General features: G+C 40.0%; 1 protein-coding gene across 1 annotated transcript in view; it reads right to left on the bottom strand.

Moving 5' to 3' along the window:
• Positions 1–9,871, bottom strand: part of TNIP3 (TNFAIP3 interacting protein 3) — a 42,380-nt gene extending 32,509 nt beyond the window's left edge. Inside the window, exons 1-3 of the mRNA XM_068187964.1 lie at positions 9,685–9,871; positions 7,001–7,064; positions 195–280 (exon numbers count right to left, since the gene is read on the bottom strand). Coding sequence (XP_068044065.1) covers positions 195–280; positions 7,001–7,064; positions 9,685–9,719 — 185 coding nt within the window. The 5' untranslated portion in view covers positions 9,720–9,871. The remainder of the gene's footprint in view (positions 1–194; positions 281–7,000; positions 7,065–9,684) is intronic.
• Between the last annotated feature and the right edge of the window lie 9,746 nt (positions 9,872–19,617).

Genomic DNA, 19,617 nt, shown 5'->3' with positions numbered 1-19,617 from the left:
CCAGCTCTTGAAGTCAGGTCAGCACCTTGCCTGTAGTGGTTGCCAGGCAGTCTCAGCTGAAAGGCAGAAGACCCTCACTGCATCATACTTAATACTCTCAGTGTTATCAGTAGAACTAATACTACCTTGTGAAACCACAGGTGCCCAAAAAATTTTTAACAAAGGAGTTTTACCATGTAACATTAACACAGTACCTTTCCATCTCAACACACTGATGGGGGCACAGCTCCATGCAATCCTCTCCACCTTTCTTCTTCATTTCGAGCTCCTCATAGTGAATCTAACAGGAACAGAGAAGGAAAAAAAGGAGTTTTTAAAGGGAAGTAAAAACATCAACAATCTAAGAGGAAAATGTTAAGTAACTAATTACAGTGAGAACAGATAACAGTGTCTTGTATTTCTATTTTATTCTTCACAAACTACAAATGGTTGACAAGCAAGCCAGGAATCTACTTCCTCCTTCCCAGCACCATCCTCTGTTAAGTCCACCACTGTATCAGGGACAGTTCTGCAAGGGCAGGAGCAACAACAGTCTCTGGCTGTGGTGACAAAAAACTACCCAAGGAACAAAGCTGCCAGCAGTTGCAGGAACATTAGAAGGGCTGCTAAAAGGGCTTTTATTAATCATCCTAAAAGAATCAATTATTTTTCATATGCTAGAATTCAATTGTGTGCTCACATTGTCCAAAAAATTCCTATGCTTCATGAAGTGCCCAGTAAAACTACTGCTCCAAAATTAAGAGAATTTGAGTAATGACTCTGACCTAAATCACTTGGAGAGAAGAGAAAAGGAGCCAGCCACATGTAAGTTATTGAGCATGAGCATGTTGTTCAAGCACTCTACAAGCTCCTAACAAGCTCCCTCTGGTCAGGCAAGTTACTCTCCAGCACTGCATTTCCAAAGAGAAGGGAGACAAATAATCCCAAATCAAGCTCTCAGAGAGAAGGGCTGATACAGGGTAACAGTAAGCAGTCCACATTAAGATAATCCCTTGAAACTGGAGATTTTGAATTAGAACTCCAAACATGAAAAAAGCAAGCACCACCTCTCCATCTCAAGTGGAAGACATTGTTCAAAGAGTGAGCCAACATCACCTCATCCAGAGGAATCATTCTGCTCCTGTGCTGCAGGCTGGTAACAGCCCTCAATATGTTTCCTCAGACACCTCTAGTTCATCAGAAAAGGAGCCCAGAAGCCTTATTCTTCTCTTTTGATCAAACAATATCATTATAGTAGTTGCTAGAACTGAAAATTGACATGTTTTATAAGACCTATCTTAAGGACAGCAAGGTGACCATAGAAATGAAGAGGGGAGCCATCCAGAGCTAAACCTGGTATTTATAAGCAAATCAGTTTTCAATTACAAGTCACTCTCTTTATTGGTAACATCAACTTAATGTAAAACCACAGCTGAACATTTTAGAGAAACCATGCTGCTTCATCTATGTGCAGGGCAGAAATTTAAAATGAAAGGTTGCAGCAGAAGATCTGAGGTGTTTGGCATCCCCCGCCCTTCTTAATTCTAATTCCTGCAGGCATTTCACACATTCTAAATGCATCTGGTAATCACTAATTACAAGGATCCTATTAAGAAAAAAAGGTCAATTCAGATTCATGTGAAACCTGATTCCTGCTTGTCTGAGTTTTATGAGTGTCTGTTTAATCAAAACACAATCACATTGAAGTGCGGAAAGATGCATTTGTTTGATTTCACCGGGAGCAGCAGACACTAGTGAGGACTAAGTCTTATTTTGGAGTGCCTGAACTTGGCCTGCATCTGTCTGACTAAAGATAAAATTTGAAAAATATTGACCTGGAATGAACACTCTACTGCCACTGAAACAAAAACAAAAAAAAAACACCCAAACAAACAAAAAACCAAAACTGACCCAGAGCACCACAGAATTCAGACTGCTACTCCAGCTCTAATTTGTCCCACTGAGCTTTAACATTTCACCAGTTTCAGATGTATTTGCCCAGCTGGGCACAGTATTGCAGCCCACATTAAAATGATGCAGGCTAAAAGTTACTGAAAATATGTCACCTATGTTGGTAAGAGTCATGTCAGAAGCAAGCAACATGCTGAAAAACTGGAAAGGAAAAAAGTAGTGGTGAATGAACAAAAATATATTTATTTAGGTTCTGTGTTATTTCCTGGTTCTGCAGTGTGAGCCAGATTTGGGGGCCCTGCTGGGGAGCTCTCTGGGGCTGCAGTGAGGACACTCTGGGTTTTCTGTGTCCCTGCTCCACTGAGCCAGGGAAACACAGAAAAAGCTGCTAAAAGCTGACAAGTCCCACATCCCTGTGTGGCCCAGCTGCACACCCAGGCAGCATAAACATGCATTTCTCCAGAAGCCCTGCTGCTCACACTGCTGGGGTGGGGGACGTTGTGCAGGTCTCCTGACTCTTAGTCATATGCAGATTTTGCAGCTAAAATCCAAATCTCCGTTTGAGAACCTGAATGAAAGAGATGCAACCCAGCCGTTGTGCCCCATGCAAGTGTTTGTTATTAGGACAACCAGAAGTTTTTACAACCATAATATGCAGTGTAATGCTGTAATTTTTTATTAGATCTGGCAGACTGAAGCCTAGATGGATAAAATTCAGCTATTTCAAAGAATTAAGGCTCTGTAAAGGAGAGGGTTGTAATGTTCATGTAAAGGATTGCCCAGAATCACATAAATTTTCTGCTTTCTGTCAAGGCTTTTAAGAACAGGAACACCCTGAAGTAAAACAGAATCAGTCCTGCTCACAGATTTATGGGGTTTTGCAATAATTGGAAATGCTTGTCAAAAAGTGTGCAGAATTTCCTTGGTGCTCACCCACCAAATTTATCACGGCTCCAAGCCCTAAGTATTATGGAGATACACCCAGAATAAGTCAAAAAGGCACTTTTTTGGCTGGAGTATTAATTTGCATTACAAACAAGTTTCCCACATAGAAAAAGCATATTTGGGGATGAAAAAATTACATTGTTCAAGAAAAACAATAAGACTCACTAATTCTAATGAAATCTTAACTGTAAAATTGATTACAACCAGAGAGGCACTCATCACACTGGCATTTCAAAATATTTTCCAAAGTGCTTTTCACAAACATCCTTATTGTAAATGTTAAATCCTGCACTGCTCTTGCTCCATTCTCTTTTTCTTTCCCCAAGTCTAGTTCTAGCTTAAAAGCATCTGATGTTTCCAAACCCTTGCTCATTTTACCCAAACTTGCTCAGTAATTCACTTTTATTTAATTTGTACCAAAGCAATATTTTGTAGGAATGCAATGTAAAATGAATGCCAGAGGTGAGCCAGACTAAAAGTGCAGAAAAGTGGAAAGGAGATGTTTGGTTTGGTTTTCCTGCCTAGATCAACTCAATGGCTCTATTTTACAGATCACCACCAGACATTATCCCAGTAGAGAGAACCAAAAAGAAACAATATGCCAAATAAATTAAATTACATGCTAACAAAATTCACACAAGGAATAAACCCACTCATAAGTTACCTTTCCAGTAATACACATTTTTCTGTTGTGAAAGTTGTAGAGCCTGTCACGGCCATGCTGAGTAAACTTACCTCAATTAAGCATTACCCATATTGCAAAATAGCTCCAAAACTAAGTGGAACAAACCCCATTACCAGTGCTGTTGATAAACAAGACAGCAGGTTACACATTATTTGTGTGTAGCTGTTGTGTAGGAGGAGTAGGAGGGAGAAATGCATTATTACAGTAAATGTGGTCAAAATGGAAGAACAACCAGAGAAATAAAAGAACATTTGATGAAAGAGAGCCTAAACAACATTCACTGAAACTTATCTAAAATGGGAACAAAGCCTTCATGACTTTTTTGTCATGAAGAAATCAAATTTCTGCCAACATTTCTGCCAATTCCCCCTACCTAGATATTCCCAGGTTTGGTTCTCAGAGTAGTACCTGAACCAGCCATTACCCTGCATGTCTGTCTGCCCTTTGCTGAAAATGCAGCTTCATACACACAAATGCTGCCTAGAAAAAGCCACAAACACAGCAAGATCTGCCAATTGTCTCCTCCCCCTGTTATTTCCTGATAAAGTGCTGAGACTTCAATACAAGACAGCTTCTAACCAAAATTTTAAATCCAAAGCTTAATTTTAGCCAAAAATAAAGAGTAGATCATTTCCTCAGCTCCGTCTTGCCTAATTTAATTTGGACAAAATGAAATTGGTAGCTGCCCTGTGTGATGCAGGAAGATTTAATGCTGAATACCTTAAGCTGATCTCAATATTAAGTACAATTCTCCATGATTAAGGTAACAGTAGATTTTGAGCAGCAATCCCTGCAAAGTACTTAATTCCCAAATGCCCTCCCATGGACCTGTGATATCCACAACTTGATAAGCAGTGTGGGCTATGCTCCCCCATAATGGGTTTGTGAAAATTCTCCTCTTGACACACACAAATTTGTGTCAGTGGCTTTAAAGCAAAACACTGCTTTACACAACAGGACCATATTCAAAATCAATACACCACTTGTTTTTTGAATTGGAACTTAGACAAAACCAATTTGCAGGCATGTTTCTCCCTTTGCCAATCAGCAAATTTCTAAGGATCTTTGAACTGAAGATCTCGTGAAGATCTAAAAGTCAGAAGATGATTCCCCAATGGGTATAAAGCCCTTCTTCAAGTTGAAATCAGTTGCACAAGTGCCACCAAAAAGCCACCACACAGTCATGCTCAGCCTCGGGTGACATACATTTTACACATTTACATTTGGCTCACCATGTCAGCCACTCCACACAGGCATCTGCACAAGTGAATTTAAAGCACACAGACTCATTTGAATGGCCACAAAAAACGAACTCAGTGCCAAAAATATCATGACCACACTTCCAACATGCAAAAGAGTCACATAAGAAGTGACCAGAGGAAGTTGCAAATATCATCTCACCAAGCCATCAAAGACACACAGCCTAACTCAAAACACCCTCAGTATTTCTCCTGTTAAAAATGAGACTCCTCATTTTTAATACATTTAGAAGAAATCTTGTCTTCATGGCAAATGTTCAGTTCAGATAAAGCCAAGTAGTGCATAGAGGCCTGGGTACAAATCCATGATACTTTAAGCACACTTACTGTACACAATTTCTGTGGAAGCAAATTGTTAATAGAATACAAATTATTTTTTTAAAACTATATAATATTTTGATAAAATAAAGCCCTTAACAATTAATATATTTTCAATGCTATTTTCTCATTATCTCTGTCCAATTGTAATTTGCTCAACAAATTATTTAGAGGTGGACAAGATGGGAAGGAAATACTTATTTCTTTGTTAAATGTCAACTGTAAATAATGCAGTAAAAAAAAAAAGGCTTTTTATTATTATTCACTACCAAAGCACAGAGAGGAAGCTTTCAGAAAGATAAAATACAGAAGTGAAAAGGAAAAATGCTGCAGGATAAAAGCAAGATTAATAACTATGATATTCACTGATAGCACCCAAAATGTGGGGCTTTCGCTGAACAATTTTTAATAAAGATGTCACTGCAGTGAAACTGATGTCCTGACAGGAAAGGACAAAACTTTCTCGTACAATCCAAGCCAAGAGATAAAAGTTAGGAACTATCAATTCCATGACTTTAGAATCAAATCTGTGCAGTGTAAGGAGGTAGGATATAAAAAAGTCACAGAAAGGAGATTGGCCCAAGTACAGGAGCCACGTGTCTGTAAAAAAAGGCACCGGCAGCCCTAGCGACAAAAAGCAATGCACCAAAAAGAAGGGAAGTTTAACAGCAAGAAGACAAAACAAGTTGATTTAGAAAAAGAATGCAGCACTGTTCTATGTAAGATTCATGCCCTCCAAACAAGCTTCAAAATTCCAGGACAAAAAAAAAAACAACCCCCCCCCACCAAAAAAAAAAAAAAAAAAAAAACAACAAAAAACAAAACACCCAAAAAAAACCCCAAAAAAACCCAACCAACCAAAAAAAAAAAAAAAAAAAAAAAGAAAAAACAAAAGAAACCAACGAAGGAGAAAGCAGAGCCCACCACAGAAAGGTAGGAACAATCCAACCAGCCAGTTGCAAAAAATCACTGGCATTTCTTGGCTGGCAGGAACACCAGTCCTAAACAACTCAGAAGCATATGTTACTTTCCACACATTCCAGCACTCCTACACTTCTGGATATGTGGTACTGCTGCTGCCAGAAATTTGGACTGTGCCAGCAGCATATCACGATGTCCTGAGGATCCAGAATTGAGCCAAGGGAAGATAAGAACATTTGTTTCATTTTGGGAGGGAGGTAGAACAGTCTAGAGCTCCTATAGCTGCCACAGCACAAACAGGAATGTGCCCTCTGGCAGCAAACAACCCAGGCCCTGGAAAAAGGAGGTTGTAATACTGCAGCTCCAAGTATTCCTTACTCAAGGTTAGGATGCATCAAAACTTCTGAGGTGCAGCTTTAATGCCAATTTACATCCACAAGGCAAGCAAAATATCACCTAGCCCATTCTCAAATGCTATGTGGATTATAGAAAATAATTTGTAGTAGATGTCCTAATGATAGAACTGCCTAAGGGAATCCTGTGCCCGCTCCAGGCAGATTCAGTAGCTCAGGGAACATCCCAAACTCAACAGAACAGATGAAACTTCTCAGCAGAAACCTTATCCAAAAAAGAGGAAACTTGGTCAAACCCAATATAGGTGCACTGAATCTTTGCACCACTAAATTTACCCCAAAATAACTGTTTAATATAGTCAGTAATATATATGGCAATGTATCTTTTACTATTGCTGTATTCTTCATTGTCCAACTTTATTCAGGAAAAGTAAATAAAAGAACATTCCTATGGTCACTCTATATAAACAGTAGGAAGAAATTACAAAGCCACTTAGGTAAAAATAAAATATCAGGTTTTGGATTTGAGGTCTTTTTGGTTGGGAAGGGAAAAGAGGAACATGATCTCACTCTGAGGCTAGGAAGACACCTACCAGTACAAATTTCCAATGAATGCAGGTGTTACTCACCATATTTAGGGAAGGTGTCTGTCTCTGTACTGCCAGGTTAGGACATCCCAGTCTCAAATAAAGGCTCTCTGAATCAAATGAGAACTAAGTGGTTTGGAGTGTACCTCCAAAGTATACCTGTGTATATATATCTCAAGGTTTAACCTACACCCAAGGCTTAAGGGAAACCCCTTTCCTACAGTCATTCTACCATTGAGTGCACATTCATCTCTCTCAAGCACAGCCCACACAGACCTACTTGAAAGCACTGCTTGCAAGAGACCACAGAGGATTCCCTCTCATTCTTCAGATTAGCACGGAACAGTGACACAACGCTTCGCCCACGCACCAGCAAGAGCTGCTCTGTGGGAAAGGTGGTGGTCAAGCATGGTGGAAAAGCTGCATCAACTCAAATTGAATAGAACACAAATATCATTCTAGAAGCAGAATAATTTACTGTAAGGGGCAAATAGGTCAGGGAGCCGTTTCTAGGAATGTATTTTTAACTAGAATTTATTCTAAAGGTTTCTCTTACAGAATCAGTGCTCAGTTTGACCAGATACAGTCTCCTCATCAGCAGTGACATTCAGCTCTGCCCCTGACCAGAAACACCACCCTATCATATCTGATTTTCATTCTGAGGAAGAGCACTTGTAGAGATGAAGGCTGCATAAATGTCTCCACCAGACAAGAAGTGATGCAGCATTTTCAAGAATCTACTATTCATTCCAGGCTATAGCCCACTGCACACAGGAGTTGTTTAATCAAGTTTCATAGATTATAAAAATTATCATGCTGTCACCTAGAAGTGAAAGATTCATGATAGGTAAGCTCAGAAAAACACTTATCTCTAAGTCTGATTGGTGTATCAGTTTCAGTTTTGATGACAACAAAACCTGTGCAGTTCTGCACCAAGGACTAAAAACCCTGCTGAGATTTTTAGGAGATTCCTGTTCTAACACTCGTGATCTAACTGCCCTGAGAGCATTCCCATCCTCCCAGCAGAAACATCTCAGCTGATCAGGGGAGCAGGGTGGATCTTTTTCTGTCAAAGCACTTACTGAGCTCCTCACATATACACAGCAGTCATTTGCAAATTCATGTTCAGTTCACTGCAGGTTTGTTCAAACAACACCATTCTGGAGGCATTTGCAATTATAACAGAGGAAACAACAGGCCAGGGTTAGGATCAGGATGTGGGAAACCAAGGCCCAATTCTTTCCCCTGCTTTTCCCTGAATGGGATTTAACTTGCTTGTACCTCCTGGATCAATGTTTTAACTGCTGGAGATGCAGGGTGATTTCTCCAGACTTTTGCAATAGTGTTCCACTCCATATGAAGCATTTACTGTCACTTTCTCAGACAAAATACTAATGATTTCAGTTTGATGGTTCACACATTTACCAACAAGAGCTCAGATTTACTGGCTGCCTGCTTAAAATCAATTAAAAATATATGCAACAGCATCAACATCTTCCCCTTCTCAGAACAGCATTCTATACACTCAGCTCCACATCAGTCACTTGTTTTTACCCTGACCTCTTGTTTAATTTTACATAAGTATTTCTAAAAAGCTGAACAGCCTCGACAGGGGATGTTTGAAACCCAGCAAAGGCTTAGTGGCAAAGTGCTGGGAGGTGAGCGATACATACTCAAATCCAAGCAGCAAGAGAAATCAAAGCCAAGAGGTAATCCTCTAAAGAAAAATGCTTTTCCCACTACATGACTGAATAAGGGAATAGCATTAAATATTATTCAGCAGTGCATTCACACAGAATACAGTGAATTTAGCTTTCTATGGTTTTGGCTTTCACTGCATTCAAACACAGTTTTCACCTTTGGACTGACCAACATGCTTAATTGCAATGGGACTGGAAATAGTTCAGGATATGGTTGTCATTTTGTCATCATCTGTCAGCTCAGCAATGATGGAGCTGAATTAAAACTTTGCATGTGTGTACCTCCTGGATTGTTTATCCATCCCCTGTTCAACAGAACCACTGTGGTTTCTTCCAGGGACACCAGGAAGGGCCACTTTCCTCCTCATGCAGGACAAGGCAATGCCAGGACTGTTAAGGCTTTAAGGTCAGGTGCCTTCTTATGCCACCCCAGGAGCTAAGAGAAGTGACTAAAGATGAGAATTGATTCTGAGAAGCATTCCCGGAATAAAATACAAACCATAAATATTTTAACTGGAGTCCTTCTGAGCCTGGACATTTCGTGTTCTGCTGGACTACTCCAAGCACCAGCCATGCCCAAAGCAGGCTCAGGCAGGGATGTGATGCTCCATCTGTGCAGCAGAGGTTAACAGGGCACAGCATCCTTCCTGCTTCCAGAGAAGAGGAGATGGACATGTGGGCCCTTCCTTTCCTGTTAACAGCAGCTTCACAGCCCTCTGACTCAAACAATTAGAGAATTTTCTTTTTTACCTCCTGTAAACATTGGTGATATGAAAGTATTGACATTTTCAGCACAGCAAGGCAGGCACAACAAAGTGTTTGGTGGAGGCAGAGAAAAGCAGTCAATGGAAAATTTGAAGGGGAAGCCCTTTCTTTTAGCCTCCAGTGGAAAACTGAGGGGGTACAGCAGAAATCACCTTTTTACCTGACTTTCCCCCTGCCCCCATTCAGAAGAAGAAAACCCCTTTGGCTACACCACACAAAACTAATAAAAATTTCATTGGTTCTTAGGCATATCCAAATGACTTATCTAGAAAAAGGCCAAGCTGGATGGCTGCCATTCAAATTATTTTATTGTCCACCAAAGAAATGCTTGTTTAGGGGCTTCCCATAGGGGAAAAATAAGGAAATGAGTTAGAGAAAATTTAATATAATGCAAAGACAACAGCTTAAAGTACCAGATCCTTGGTGATTTGTAAAGGGCTTAATTGACATGTAAGTATTATTCAGGAGAGAAAAGAGTACTACAAAGAAGAAAGAAGACTGGGGGAAAAAAAAGCAATTTCAATAGTGCTAAAAACACTTTGGGACTCCAGTATTCTGGAGAGGCAACTTAAGACAGATTTGCTGCCCAGAAATGTTCTGAGATTTAGCATGAAGCTGACACTTTGATACCACACTTAGGGCATTAGGAGACTGTTCTGCTGAAACAAGGCAGCCTGCTGTCCTCCACACAAGCTTTACTTACTCCCTGGCTGTCTGCAGCTGTCCTCCTCTCTCTCTGGTGCACGAATGAGAACTGCTCCCACGCTCTCAGGGCTTTCTCAAGCTAAAATTCTCTCTTCTGCTTCACTCACAAATAGGGTGGCTGCTCTTTTTTAGTTACCTATGTCTTGAACAGGTTCACATCAGATCAAGAAGTAGCAGTGAGACAGCCAGTCCCAGCTGTCAGGTTTTTGAAGTGAACTAAACACTTAAAGGTGAGGTTCTCTTATCCACTCTTCATACAGTATTAAAATATATTTTTGTGCTCGCAGAAGTGGCTTTCTGAGGGAGAGAGATGCTGCTGCCCAGCTCTACCCTAAATTTTAATGAACTGCTTTGATTTTAGTTTGGACTAAAACAGCTTTTGCCTGAGATGTATTAAAAGTCAAGGCACTTCCCACCCATTTTGTTCCTGCTCACTGTGTGGCTTTACTGCTTAGCTGTGAACATAAGACCACCCACAGCAAAATCTCTCTTCCGTATGGAAAAATTGGAAACGCCACAGCTCCTTTATGAGGTCTTACATGGTGATTCTATGAATTCTTTACCTTTACTCAAATATATTATGCTATTTCACTGGATTTTCCTAAAGATGCTCATGAAGTTGATATGACATCAAGTATGAAAACAGGCTTTGCATCAGGCCAGCAGCAGTTTCCACCAGGAACAAAGTTTGTGGGATCATGGGAACATCCCTTTTTTGTGTTTGTGGGAACATCCCTTCCATGACATTTGTCAACCCCATAAACTTTAAGCATGCAGCTTAGCGTCAGGAAGGTTTGACTACAAAACCTTTTTTCTTGGCAATACGGCCACCTTGAGCTTGTTTCCTACCCACTGGTCTCTACCACTACAATTTTTACTGAAGTACTGCAGTGTTTAAATTGTGGTTCAAATTGGAATTAAACCTAATTTTAAGCACTGTCTAAATCCTCCAAAAAATCATTTTCTCTTTCTGCATCAGCTTCTGAGAGATTTCTTCCCTAACCATACATACTTTCACCTGCTTGCCATTTACCAAGAGAGAAAAGTCAGCCCTGGAGCTATACTAAATTTACTACTCTCTACGTCAATGAAATCTTAAAGCAACGTTTAGTAGTTTGACAAAAAAGTGACCTTTACTACATGGAGACATGGTATTTTTGCAGGAAGCAAAGCATTTTCACCCAGATTCAGGAACTGCCAAAACCTGCAAGTTGCAGACACTTCCCTGCCTTTTTCTATTTCGTGGCTGAGCTGCAAAAATAAAATCAGACACAGATCTCAGAGGACTCAGAATTTTCTCAACAACTTGATCTACCACAAAACTAAGTATTTCTGGTCTATGATTTTTATCTCAGCAGCAAGGAGTGCAATGAGCTACTATGCTCACCCAGAACAGTGGATTCCTCCACAGAAAGGGCTGCGAATGGAATAACATGATAGACAACAACATGAATCCGGCTTAAAAGTGAAAGGAAAAAGGAAGCAAAGGAAGCAAAGTAAGAAAAGGACGAAAGGAAATAACTCTGATGTACCCAGTGAGAGATGGTGTTTGCCCTCAGTACATGTGGCTGAATAGAGGAAGATGCCTCCACCTGGGTTTGCAGCTGACCAAGGGCAAAGAGAATTGAGGCTATCTCAGAGAAATACTGTGGGGGTACAGCAGAAATCACCTTTTCTGGTATCCTGGCTGTTGGTGGACAGGAGGAAAGGTACCTTGGAGGAGAGGAAGGTGGGGAGATATGACATCTACATTTCAGATGAGAATTGTACTCTTTCCCAGCTTCTCTGGAGGATCTGATGACCTTTCCACAAGCAACAGCATTCACCATAGCACTGAAGCAGAAGTTGTCCACCCCACCTTCCCCATTAAGCATATGAATCTAATTTTCCCTTTTTGTGAAATCAAGAGTAATACCTGCTTACAACTCTGCAATATTGTTCTCCAAGTGTGTGGTAAAGCTAATAACCATAGAGAGCTCTCTGGTTGTTAGAAGCCAGATCCAAATATTCCTAAGGCATTTCTCCATCACATAAGCCTGTAGACACACACACAAATCTATAAAGGCAAACACTCCTATATATCCTACAAGCAAACTGCCTTAGAGCTGTTTCCTGTTACCAAACAAAAGGACTATAAAAATGAAGGAACTCCTGATCTTAGGCTGCTATTTCCACCTCACATGACCTTAATTTTATGGAAACTGTACCCTTGTGTTATTTAGATTTTACTCATAAAACATAGAGGCAATGTATAGGCATTGGGGAACAATCAAGAAAAATGTAAAACTTCTTTGAACAGCAAAGAAAAAAGTTGTTAAAATGATTAATTTTTATAAATGATGTAAGGAAAAGCCATTTGCTGGAGTGGAGATAAGGTTTTTTTTTTTTATTTTCTATTTTCCTTTAAGAAGAAAAAAAAAAGAAAAAAAACAAGTTCTTGGAACACTGAAATGTTGTAGCAAACAAAGTTCTACTTTCCTTATGTACTTCCCCAGCAATTATAACCTAGGAAAACCTTTAAACACTGAGGATTGTTTTATAATGTAGGGATATTTATCCACCTATTACTCATGACCTTACTCTAAGCTTCTGCAGTTCTCTGTGCATCCTATTTTGAAGGAAGCCTTAAACCACAGCAGAGTGCCCGTGAGTCTGATAGATTACTACTTGTAAGTCTTCTAAATGTTTGCAAGTATTCAAGGTTAGTTCAACCTAAACTCCTAAAAAAATATATTCAGCCTTTGGTCCTGTTACCTGAGAGGATTGCAGGCAAGCAAATCAGGCATTTTAGGGCACTGCTACAGGATTCTTAGTCTTCAGCATTAAGTACTTTTGGAGAGATGCAAACCCAAAAGCATTTTGGGGGTTGAGGGATGAAGCTGTGTCCTCCCATTCAGCACAGGCACTCCTGTCAGGAAGTTAGGAACTGACTGTCTCCCAGTCTGGTTCAGAGCAAGGCCCTTTCCAAGCATTCTTCCTAAGGAAATCCCCCCACCTTCAGCTCAGAGTGTTTTTTTAACTGCTCTCTTTCTTACAGCATTAGTCAAAGGCTATGGGAAATTGTACATCTTTGTGGCTTTTATTAACTTATTTCCTTTCCCGCAATATGCTGTAAAACCAGTAGTGAGACTCTCTTTAAACTCGAGTCTTACTGTGGCACTATCAGCAGTCTCATGGTCCTTTTCAATGCTTAATAATCACAGCCTTCTATATCTTAATATTGAACACATTGATATAAAGTGCCTTTAAATGGTGCCTTTTGTAATTCGGGGGGTTGTTTTGCTGTAGCCTGCAGAAGTTCTCAGGTGAATTCTGAAAATAAGGAAGGAAATCCAGAGCTGAAAGAGGGTGCAAAGTCAGCATTCACAGCATAGACCTGGATTACCTGCATGCCTGACAGGACCAAAGCCTACCTCAAATTACAATCTCCATCTCCTGTACGCACACACAGGGATTTGGAAATTGGTCAAAACTCCAGCATGACCGAGTTCTGCAGCAGTTACTTCAGATCAAAGAAAGTGATAGACTATGGTTTCAGAACACTGAAGCTTAAAGCAGCATGGCTAAACCAACAGTAATATAGATATGAGGGTAGCCAGATTTACAATGAAGGAAGAAAACTGAAAGCAATCTTCCATGTCTAAAAGAACCATTCTTAAAGCAATTCAGTTTTGAATCCCTAATGAACATACAAAGACACACAAAAAAGCCCAAACCAATCTATGCTTCTTGCTGAATGGATTTTAATATCCTTTGCTAGAAACACACAAACTATTATGGTTTGGGGGTTGTTTTTTACTTCTTTATGTTCAGCTTCAGAGATACAGAACTGCTTTTCAGCTAGAGATGGGTTTTGCTTTACTAGACTTCTAAGCTGCTTACTTGTTACTGGAATTGCCATTAGGTCCCTAGTAAACAAATTAGCAGCAACACTGCTTGCTCACCCTACAACTCCTCCAGACCTTTCTCTGCTTTCAACTGCAACCTACGCAACGGAACAGGATTCTATTTTAGCAATAATACAATTTCATAGTTGGAATCCCCTTCAGATTGAAGCAAACAGCAGCAGTGACTCATCACAAGGCCTTTTTTTTAAAAAAAAGGGGATTTCCTACTGAAGTAAAGCACCAATGAACATCACAGGAGGCAAAAATCATCAAAGATCACAGTAAAGAGGGAGGCCAAGGATTCCTCAGGGAGGCAATACAACTACAGAAAAAAAAGGCTTTTATTTCAGCTGGAGACTCACAATCCAAAGTGGATTTGTTATTCTAAAACTGAAATGAGACACAAACCAGAGCATGAGGCTTCACTCTGAAACCCAGCTGAGCCAACACAAAGCTGCTTTCAGCAGCCAGCAGTGATTTTGGAGCTTTTGATTAATTCTGGATTCTGGCAGGGACAGAACCATCAAACACAATCTTCAATATGATACCTGACAGAGACCTAGGCTTTGTTTAACTGCTGAACCACGCAGTAGAGGGAAATGCTATCATTCCTCAATACCTGGGCTCCTTCCATGAGTCACAGCCACGCACTCTGCTGCTTTCAGTAAGTATGAAGGTCACTTTCAAGTTACTGTTTCTAGTAAAGATAAACTCCCTTGCACAGTGAAGGCAGGAGAGTGGTTGCAAACGATGTGGGCTGTTTCCTATGTAGGCTGTTCATAGGAAGGGGCTGCCTCCTGCCTTGAATACAGATGCCAGCAATCAGGACTGTTAGTAACTCGGTGTTTGCCCAGTGGTTGAGGCTTTCAGAGCACTGGCACACCAGGAAGTTTGCAGTGGCATCACGTTTTTGGGGAAAGATTAGCAGGCAGAGCCTGAACCCAGGGCTGTTCTACCACTGGACCACAGTGCTACCTCACCAAGTCACAACTTCTGTCTGCTTCAGTCCAGGAGAGAATGAAAACTGCCCAGCTTCGTGGCCCTCCTGCACTCAGCCCCCCAACAAGTGCTGCTTTAGGTATCAGCTTTGTACTAAGTTTGGCTACAAAAGTTCTAATTCTTCACTACAGAGTGATGGAAACTGGAGGCAACACCAGCAGGCCAATCTATCTTCTGCCTGTGCCCTCTACCTATGCTATCTGCATGCAAAATAAACCACCACAAAACTGAGCAACAATTCAAATATCTCACTTTCAAATGCCAGGCGTGGAAAGCAAGAAGTAAGCAGGCAGTATCAACATACATGAACTAAAAGGAAAGCAATATAAGGGGAATAAAACAGCTTTATTTCTCCACAAGAGCTGCAGAAGAAGACCTGGCCAAAACCTCCCCTAACTTGTTTGTGTATTATTAATTACTATATAAATTAGAGATCAAACTCACCCCTTTGTAAAGCTATTATTCTTGCACAGCAGAGTTTTGTGGAAAGTCTTTGAATAGAAGAGGTCCTCTGGACTGATTCATAGTTTCAGGTGTTAGAGACCCCTTTTTACCTTTCTCAGGCTCAGCTGGCCCAGTGCTTCCATCTAGGGAAAAGTCATGGAAACAAAGAACATTCTCAATGGAATCAAGGGCATCAATTAAAGGACAAATCACACAACTCCACAGAAGCTTGCAGTGGCTAAGGGAGGGGTAGAAACACAGAGGCACCTAGCATGCAAGGGAAGGAAAGGCTGAGTGTTTAGACAAAAAAAGAAATCAGTTCAGCTGGGCTGTGCTGGAAGACAACCACAGCATTTTCCAGACATCTCCAATTCCTCCTTCTCAGTCAGTAAAGATCAAGCTAAATTTCCATTCATTATTATGCACAGGCAGAAGAAATATTCTTCTGCAATTAAGAAACAGTAAATATTTTTCAAATCTCTTTTCAGTCCTCTTTCCCAAATTCTCTTCATGTAGCAATTTATCTTGCTACATTTCCCATCTCCCCCGCTATAATCTCCACACCCACAGGCCCAGCAATAAAAAATTCAAAATTTTTTTTGGTTCAAATTATTTCAATTTGGTTCAAATTTTTATAAAAAACTGGTCTGTCTCAAAAAAAAAAACCCTGCTCTGTTCCCCCAGGGTTAGCTGGGATTCATCTTCTGACCAACACAAGGCATTTTGAAATGCCAGATGGGTGAATCTGCAACTAACATAGAACTTTAAGAACATAAAAGAGATCCATTTTTTTACGTTCACTACAGTAGATTTTGGTTACCCCCAGACTTGGTCATTTCCACAAAATGAGAGCAAGCAACAGGAAACAAATCTTTCAACACATCTAGCCAAAACAGTTATCCAGTATCTTGCCAATAGGAAAAAACATCTTCCCAGTAAGTGAAAATCACCAGAAGGTTCTAAGAATGAATTACTGAATAATGAAATATCGATTAAAGTTTTCTAAATACTCATCTTTGAACAGAATTTTTTTAATTGTTTGGGATATTTCTCCTGGCCGGTTTTTCCTCAGAACATCAAACCTTTACCAGGCAGGGCTGTGTACATCTAAATCCTGCCAGCTGCAGCTGATTTGCAACACTCCCATGTCTCATTGTTTCACTAGAAAGTGAACCTGAATATGTTTATTTCTACAAGTTAAATTTTATTTCTAGATAATATTATCCACAAAGGTTTAACACCTCAATGGACTAAGGAAGGACAACTTCAACATGAGAAAGTTTATCTATATAGTTTATTTTTACAGTTAATTATAGGTGAGTTCAGAGGTTTAAGTGTATCCTACTGTTTGGGCAGCTTTTTGCACAACAAACCTTGCAGTTTATTCCTTCCCCAAAAAAAGTTGTATGCAATTCTGTGAAACGTCCCACAAGGTGTCACTAAAGACTCATCAGCCAAAAAACTCCTCGGATGCCCTTCCCTATCCTTGCTCCACTTCCTTGAAAACATGTTAGACATCTTTGGAATGGGATGAGAAAGATCAGAATGCCTGAGCAGGAGCGTCCTGTTGCAGCGGGGCCTTTCAGCTGTAAGCAGCAAGGCAATGATTTGAACAGTAAATGAACCACATACACACAGATCAATGGGAAATGCAAATAACTTCAGGCATCAAGTTTTAATGAACTACTAAAATTCACCCTAATACAGAAAAAGAAATAAAATCAATCGCCAGCTCTGCCTCAGTTCCATGCTAATGTTAGAAAAGATGGCTTGTCTCATTTTGTTTTGATCATTCACAGTTCCATACCCCATCTTTCACACCTAACCCTGAAAACTACACAGATGTCTTGCAAAAATCTGCTATCGGATATAATGATGTGCTTGCTCCTCATTTACAGTTATCATTAAGGCCCTTTCTATAGAACACTGCATGAATATAGCATGAATTCAAAACTACTGTGCTGGATTTAAAAAGAATATCCCCCCTGTATTTCCCTTTCTTGAAAAAAAACCCAGATCTCACTTGAGAGAAGGGTTGCTTAACATTTGAAAACCATCTCTGATGCAACTCTCAGGCAGAAATTACAATCCAGTATTTAATTTTTCATAGTCTCCAAAAGAACAGTAGGATTTGGAGCCTTAGAAGATGACATGATTACTCACAGGTAAACAGAGGCACAGCTGACCCAGCACTCACCTGTTCCAAGGTGCCCCAAGTACACCAGGTGTAAGGACTTACCTTGCCTATTGCCTGGCAGACACACAGCTGCAGCACATCTTCTAGGAACAAAGTTCCAGGAGCACTTGGGATCTCCAAAATAGATTTAAAAAACCAGGAAGGAATAACATGGCTACTCTAAGTTTACATGGGAGAGAAAAATATCACATGCTAAGAAAATTAACATGAATATGTTCCCAAAAAAAAAAAAAAAAAAAACACAAGCCAGTATTTGCCTTGTTTTTCTTCACAAGGTTATCAAATATTTCCATTCAAAAGAGCTGATTACTATAAATTCAGAAAGTTCCTTTGCCTGGTCAGGTTACTTTGCAAACAAATCACTTTTGTGGTTGTGTTCTTCTCTGCTCCTCCCTCCTCATCAGTAAAGTGGGTTCATTCCACTTCAGACTTTATGAACATACATCAATACCTCACTGAAAAACATTATCATTCCATGAACAAATTATGAAAAGACTTTACACTTTTTTTTTTCACGGCTGGAGTTACCTTGGATAGCCAGGAGTCCTATCCTCCATTTACATTCTTAAGAAGTGCAAATAATAGTATCTTAATTTGTCCTAGTATTAGTGCAGCCTTAAATCACTATGGCAAGACTTGTATTTTACAGCTGATCTTGACAGGCTGCTAAATTTGTTTCCCTGCACAAGGGTATTTTCTGCTTTTTTTTGAACTTTAACAGCAAAGTTCTCCCACTCCCTTTGAGAATTTAGAGGGCTTTTTTTAGTGTGCATAAAATGTTTAAACGAGTATCTGTGAAGACTGTAACAAAAACAAATCACTTTTTGAGACCCTTTACATTTTTAAGTTCACCATTTAGGAACTGAGATTTCTCCTGACTGCTAATAAATAACACTTTTTTCTCTCCCCTTTCCATTTCCCCTTTGGCTTCCCTCCACTATATCCCCAGATTTGGGAAGGGGGATACCTACAGCTACATGCTTTTTAGTACACTCAGGGGAATCTGGAAATTACTTGTCTGAAGGATTTCAGAGAGCCTTGATCTCAATAATTTTTTTGTAGATCCATTCACTAATTTGTATTTCAAATGCTCAGCTTCAAAAACAAGAGAGAGCTAAGAGTGGTATTTATTTGTTTTGGCAAACAAGTTTGCAAAGCAAAAGGGATGACTTCTAGATGAAAATTTAAACACCTGAGATACAATAAAACCAATTTTGACTGTGTTGTTTATATTATTGGTTCTTGTTCATCTTTGAGCCCCAACTGCTTTTCAAAGCATTATTTCACAAAAGAAAAAAAAATCAACACCTCTTTCCATGTTTCTCTCTAATCCTAGGGAAAGAAGAACTCTATCAAACCCTTACCAATTCCTGCCATGAAATACATGTTTCCAAACAATTCCCTTGGGAGGGACTGGAAGAGCTCGGCTTTTCATGTGCAGCGACGGTGCCATCTACAGCCCGAGCGAGGCCACAACCACACCACCGAGCAGCTGGAGCCGCAGAGAGCTTTCAGATGTGCTTTTGCCACACATCTGCTCCTCCAAAATTCAAGTCTGCCTGAGGATGAAACTTTAATATGATATTTAATACTGATATTTAGTAGGATATATTTTATACTTTATCCATGGAGACACTAAATATTTTCTAACTGTTTATTCTCAAGTTGCCTGGTTTTAAGGTTCTTCAGTTATGGACTGAACTCACCAATAGCTAAATTGGGTGTTTAGCAGATGTTTCTATGGAAACCATGTGTTAGAGGCAAGAAGCAGAAGGACATTATATTTCTGTTGTCACACACACAGAAGACACTGCACAGAGTCAGACTATCAGAAGAAAGTTACTGGACCTTTTTATAAGCCATAGTTTAGCTGTCATCTGTACAATAAAGACTGACATCTATACTTGTTCAAGAAAAAAAGCCCCAACTCTCCCAGTGCAGCTGGCACGTTACTGAGAAGCT

Source organism: Anomalospiza imberbis, chromosome 4, assembly GCF_031753505.1.
Source record: "Anomalospiza imberbis isolate Cuckoo-Finch-1a 21T00152 chromosome 4, ASM3175350v1, whole genome shotgun sequence".
Classification (NCBI taxonomy): domain Eukaryota; kingdom Metazoa; phylum Chordata; class Aves; order Passeriformes; family Viduidae; genus Anomalospiza; species Anomalospiza imberbis.
This window is presented reverse-complemented; position numbering and strand designations above follow the sequence as displayed.